This window comes from Brienomyrus brachyistius, chromosome 3 (assembly GCF_023856365.1).
Source record: "Brienomyrus brachyistius isolate T26 chromosome 3, BBRACH_0.4, whole genome shotgun sequence".
Lineage (NCBI taxonomy): Eukaryota > Metazoa > Chordata > Actinopteri > Osteoglossiformes > Mormyridae > Brienomyrus > Brienomyrus brachyistius.
This window is the reverse complement of record NC_064535.1, coordinates 23,387,751-23,393,750: the sequence shown is the minus strand read 5'-3', so window position 1 is coordinate 23,393,750 and position 6,000 is coordinate 23,387,751. Positions and strand designations below refer to the sequence as shown.

The 6,000-nt window shown below is 47.2% G+C and overlaps 1 protein-coding gene across 4 annotated transcripts; it reads right to left on the bottom strand.

Moving 5' to 3' along the window:
- Window positions 1-467: 467 nt before the first annotated feature.
- Window positions 468-5,619, bottom strand: LOC125739572 (uncharacterized). 4 transcript variants are annotated; one of them, XM_049009830.1, is made up of 5 exons: window positions 5,453-5,619; window positions 4,596-4,737; window positions 2,343-2,423; window positions 1,472-1,648; window positions 468-1,348 (listed from the first exon to the last, which is right to left on the bottom strand). In XM_049009830.1, exons 2-5 carry the CDS (start codon window positions 4,714-4,716, stop codon window positions 1,215-1,217), a joined length of 513 nt encoding a protein of 170 aa, XP_048865787.1. In that variant the 5' UTR covers window positions 4,717-4,737; window positions 5,453-5,619; the 3' UTR covers window positions 468-1,214. The 4 variants fall into 4 exon arrangements, with proteins under 4 accessions (XP_048865787.1, XP_048865785.1, XP_048865786.1 ...); XM_049009828.1 differs by having other exon boundaries at window positions 4,596-4,721; XM_049009829.1 differs by having other exon boundaries at window positions 4,596-4,718.
- Between the last annotated feature and the right edge of the window lie 381 nt (window positions 5,620-6,000).

The following is a 6,000-nucleotide window of genomic DNA, read 5'->3' as shown; positions in this document are numbered from 1 at the left end:
ACCTGTAATCTGTGAGACACTCATTAGAGGGTGGACCAATGTATTATTTACAGTTTTCTTGGGCTTGATCAAGGGTCTTATCTTAAGACCCACATCAGACTAGTATTTTTTCTGTCCTGCAGTCCTGATCTAGGCCTCAGGTGTGTTGGTGTTATTTTAGGTCTTGAAAATCCTGGCTTAAACTCTGCTACGACAGTGATCTCTTCAGTTAGAAATATGAATTTTTGCTTTGGGTACAACTAGATATAGACGTCAGAGGTCTGATTTTACATATTTCTTTAATTATTAAAATACGATTTACAGTTTAAGGCAAGATTCACCTGTTCATATCATTGGCTGTTTATATCCATGGGCTGGCAGTGGGTTACTTAGGTCACCCCAGCGACACAACGGCAGGTTAACACAACCCTCCTGACTCACTCTGTATGTAGACCCCACACATTTAATGAAACACACAAAATATACAGTCACTCTTCAACAAAATAATGTTTATTTCATTTACGCATGTAGTTTTCTAGAAATATACTTCAGATTTTCCACAGCAGTCACAGAGCAGTGTGTGAGACTGGGAGATGTGCGTGAGACTGGGAGATGTGCGTGAGACTGGGAGGTGTGCGTGAGATTGGGAGGTGTGTGTGAGACTGGGAGATGTTGTGAGACTAAGAGATGTGAGACTAGGAGGTGTGTGTGAGACTAGGAGATGTTGTGAGACTGGGAGATGTGCGTGAGACTGGGAGGTGTGTGTGAGACTGGGAGATGTTTGTGAGACTGGGAGGTGTGTGTGAGACTGGGAGGTGTGTGTGAGACTGGGAGGTGTGTGTGTGAGACTGGGATGGTCATACTGCCATACACACTCCTTTCCCCATCGTAAGGCGATGCAGTGCGTACTAAGCAACGTATGTAGCTCTACTGAGTCCTGCCCCCTGAAATTTATTTTTCAATACATCTATTTCATTCCTTTTTTTTGTTTAAACTTCGGTCGTATGTGCGAGTCCTCGTAAGTCATATTTCCTGTAAGTCTCTACTTACAATAAAATATAGTGTATCCTCAACAACCTGACTATCCTCCATATACTGGGCCATTTACTGTGCTGAATAAGCAGAACTCCAATCGCTGTCCTGTGCTGAAATCACCCTCATCTGGTAGAGCATCCGCTCTGTGAAACGGCCACAGGGCGCCACCTGCTCCACCCGGGGGCGCCCCACCTTTTCTGTCATTTGGCGGTACCCTCTGAGATGGAGATATCCAGGTTCTTCTCCAGCAGGGCCTTCCAGCGCCTGAGCTCCTCCAGATGTCTCTCCTCCACACCGTCTCCCCTGAGCTCTCCCAGCACCGCCGAGTTTCGCGCTGTCAATCACGCAAGTGTAGTAAGAGTTTCCTGGCATGGTCTGGAAAACTTTGGATTTCATGAACTAAAAGCAAGTGAGTTAGTTACTGAGCAGATGGCAGGAGAGAAGGTGGTGCAGTTACCTATTAAGTAAATCGCACAGAAAGACAGGAGAAGACCGGTCAGCAACATGGCGGCGAGGAGGAGCCAGGCTCCGCGGACCGGGGCCTGGTGGACACGCCGCAAAGACGTGCGCTCCTCATCCCGACTCCCCACCAGGGAGTCCGGTCTCAGGCGATGCAGGAGAGAGGCCAGGATTCCTACAGATCATGGGTCAGGATTGTTATAGGGCTCAGCCCCTTTCTGTGAAAAATTCTCTGGGTTTTTGTTTTCTAAAGTTTACTTTAATTTACGTAGTTTTCTAGGTGTGCTAGAAAAACCTGTCATGTAATGTAGGTGCATGGATGGATGGACAGTTTATTTGTTGTAGTTTGTTACATTATATTTATGTTTGTCTTCCAGCATACATGCTCCCCAGTCCAACATTAATTTAGCTTCTCCTAGTTTACACTTATAATATCTGCGTTATTGTAACCCCGCGTGGTACTGAAACACCATTTACACAGGCATCTTGCCCCAGGCATCCTGGTGTTGGGGGTGGTCGCTCCATCAACCAGGGGGTGTGGTCTCCGTGAGGGCGGGACTTTGATGTTACAGTCAAACTAGGTCAATGGCTCTGGTGCTATGACCTGAATCCACAGTTTGCTTTTAAATCTTTAAAGAAGCATATAGATGACCTGCTTCTGAACACTTTATTTATATAACGCTGCATGTGGAAGTTGGGAACTGGATGCTGTTCTTTAAACATTCATGTCAAAAGGCTGAAGGTTGCGCTGAGGGTCTGAGTTGCATGTTCTGCAGGGGATACCCTCACTGCGCTGACGAGCTGAGTCTGCAGGAGCTGTCAGCTGGATTTCAGAGGACAGGGGAGGGGGTAGGGCCCTGCACACTCACCTTGATTGGGGGAGCCCAGGCCATCACTCACTGCTTCCTCTAGCCTTTGGGGGGGCCCTTTTGGGGAAATCGGGGGTGGAGCTGAGACAGAAGAGGAGAACGATGTCAACCTGGTGCTCATAAGAATCTCAAGCCATATGAAAGCTGTTTATATGGGCAGCAGGAGTCGACGCTGATGTCAGCTAATCATTGGATGGATGGATGGATGGATGGATGGATGGATGGATGGATAGTACCTCTGAAATAAACAGTATTGCATAGTGGGTTGTACAGTAAATGTGAGTGTTCTGTGAATGTGCCAGTGAGCATCAGGTCCATTCAGATATTTGGTCGCCCCCTCCCCCCCCCCCCACCATATGGCGAGTCATTGTAGAGTCTAATGGTCGAAGGTAGGAATGACCTTATGAAGTGTGTGTAGCTGAAAATGCTCCTTTGTTTAATCAAGATGCACAAATCAACCTGGCGGCCATGAGGGGGTCAAGAAAGGCTGGTTGTAAGGCGTCACAGCTGAGCCGCCACTCTCTCTGCTCAGTGTCATACTTTCGTGCCGTCCAGATTGTAAATGGTTCAGATAAACACTAACGGCGCCCTGCCATAGCCGCCTGCTGTCACGTGAGCCACGTGTCACGCGTGTTAATGGCTGCCAAGGGTGACCTGGCTGTCACACCTCCTCCGGGCGTCACACATAGACCGGCTGCCACACATGAGCCATGCCTGGGCGAAAATTCCCTTGACGACCCCACCCTGGGTGCGACGGGCACGCACGTGGACGACTACGTTTCAGGTCCTTAAAGAAACCACTTGGTTGCTATGGTAATGACTGAGCCATTGAGTGGTGGAGATTAGAATCCCTGTCGGTATTTATTTACGTTCGGTGCTGTCAGTGGTCGTCCAGGGCTGTGAGGCTGTTACAATGGGCTGTTACCCTCCGGAATCCACCCCCCAATAAAGTGATATTTCTGCTGCAGACTCAGCACAGATCATCTATTTTTAATCATGCCGGGACATGTGATGGGTCAGGGAGGCTCTTCGCAGAAATAGGGCGTGAGGTGTTGTGTCTTATTTCAAGGTGATTTTTCAGTCAATAAGCAAATGCCACGTCTGCACACACTGATGTCATCATGTGGTCAGTTTAAACATGGTCCCTGTCACATCTATGTCACATATACTGTGGAGCAGATCAAAGCATCTGGCATTTTTATAGCTTCTGACAGATTCTGTAGACCTTTGACAATCTGCTCGGGGGGGGGGGGGGGGTTCATTGTACATGGGCCTGTTATCGTCACCTCCTGTACGTCGACTTGAGCTGTAGCCCTTAACAAACCTGCATGAAAAAACATGCAAAGTGTGTCAGCTCTCAAATGCCACAGTCGCGTGCTGTGCAGACAGTCGCAGTGAAGCGCTCCAAATATTAGCAAGAGGGCTTAGGATGGCTCATTAAAACGTGTGAAGGTAACATTCTGAAGAGCAGTAAGTGTTTGATTAAGCTGCTGAGTACTTAAGACGTTTCTGTGGAAGAATTTTAATTAAACTAGACATGCTGCTACTTATGCTACTGCTGTGTGCGTTAATATTTTCAAGTCTTCCGTAACAAATACAAAACACGGGGAGAGCTTTCGTCTCTCGAATCATCAGATTTGTATATTTGTTGTTGTATTTCTTGCATACTTAAAATTATTGTCTAGTCATAAAGCAAAACAGCAAAAGCTTCGTTAATGTCATCCATCGTTACGCGGTTTTGCTGGATTTGACGCACACGGTTCAGACCGTCGTAACCTACGTAAGATGTGTTATTCCGTCGAAGCCAGCAGGTTCCCGTGAAAACCGCTGTGTTTATCCATCGATGCCTGCTGGCTCACTTGCAGATTTATCCTGTCTGGCGTCCCTGTCGTGAGAGCGGCTCAAGAAACGTGTGGGAGGACCGAGTCGGGGGATGTGCCAGGCAGGTCGTCGGGCGTGTGCTTGCTCGTCGATGCCCAGGGAATTCAAGCCACGTTTGGGAGGTCCATCTTTTTTTCGGTATTCACATACAGTATGTTAAGTCACATGACTTTGGTTGGTCAATCTGTTTGCCTGCATTTTCTGGGAACAGCTTGGGCTGGGAGATAACATCTGGGCGTTGGTGTATTTTTTTCTCGTTTTTCTGTACTGTTAATTTTTTTTAATATTGTCCAGAAGGTAGATCAGACAGTCCCAGCTGTAGGGCCTTTTGAAATGACCTTAACGTGTTGCGGCTTGATCAGGAAGCCTTACCCCATAACAAATCCCTTGGGTCTGTGCAGATAGTCATCTTGTGCAGGTTGTTTAGTGACTCGGCTGAGTAGAGCTTTCCTTCCTGGTCAGGACTCCCCAGGTCCAGCGGTATCTCACTCATTACTGCTGGAAGCCGAAGGGGCTTTAAACACAGGTCAATGCCGACAAAATCACAAGAAACCACAAGAAAATCAGAGGCGGAAAGTTCAGGTCCAGAAAGTCCAGACCAAGATTTTGTTTCAACCAACCAGTTGAATATAAACAGTCACAGAGTGACTCAATTGGTTGGTTGAAACAAAATCCTGGTCTGGATTTGTACTTTCAGATCTGAGTGAGCATGGGCTCAGCAGAATAGAGCTTTTCTCTCTCTAACCCCTGCCCGGGTCTTTGTCTCCTGTAAGTCAGTTGTGAAGACCAGTTCATCCATCTTAAAACGAAGACAGAGTTATTATCTGCTGCTGGAATTCACAGCTTAAAAACTGACCCAAGACCAGCTGTGGTTTCCGATGCAATGTGTTTGGCTCAGAATGACAATGTTCCGTGACGGGCAGACTAGCACTGGACACAAAGAGCCGGCGGACTGGCAGACAGCCTTGTTTGGAAGGTACAAAATGGACAATGAAGACTCAAACCTGTAATTCACTTGTGAGTCACAGGTAGGATGCCCTGGTTACTTAACATTTAACACAACCTGCTTCTTTGGAAATATCTGGCCAGGAAGAATAACCTGAAAAGCTTCTTCTAGTCATTTATATACATAATATATCCTGCATTATCGTAAAATATGGGTGAAATCTATGCTTTTGATGCTGTCTGGTAAAGTCGGTGACTGGTATCAGATTTTCCATACTACTTACCTACGTTCTGTGTGAACGTTCCTCCTGTCCCTCCATGGGCTGCTGATGATGGTGCACAAAGGTTCACAAGTCTTCTACGTTCAAGGTCAATTAACCACGAAAGCATGGCGTGTTGAACAGAGCGGACACCGCGGCGCAACAGTGCCTTGGTGCTGTGATCCCCTTAACTCCCCTATATTTGGACTAAGACAGGGACCGGATCGGGTTTCTGCAAGCCACGCTAGGGATCAGGGGGCTGTCCTCAGTTGCAATGTTGGCATCCCCAGGTTTTAGTGATGCAGAATGTCACCTGAGGGTCTATTTTAGACAAGAAGCTCGTTTGTGTGACACGGATTTCTTCACTTATGTCACATGACGCATGTCCACCAATGTCAGCGGCCATGAATGACGGTGTGGGGAAATGCATGCATGGAAAAGTGGGGAAGGAATGCAGGACATAATAAACAAAGCCATTTGTGTTTGGTGTCAGTGTGACATTCCTGGATACGGAGATCTTTTAGACTGACTGCAAGCAAGGCAAAATCAGGAGGAGGTTAGGGATTGGTTGT

Excerpts from the sequence above, each read along its gene's own strand:
- LOC125739572 (XM_049009828.1), bottom strand. The coding sequence starts at position 5,558 with ATGCTTTCGTGGTTAATTGACCTTGAACGTAGAAGACTTGTGAACCTT. Across the intron at positions 4,722-5,452 it reads AACGTTCACACAGAACGTAG|CAGTAATGAGTGAGATACCG; the intron begins GTAAGTAGTATG and ends TTCGGCTTCCAG. Across the intron at positions 1,649-2,342 it reads CCTGGGCTCCCCCAATCAAG|GAATCCTGGCCTCTCTCCTG; the intron begins GTGAGTGTGCAG and ends CATGATCTGTAG.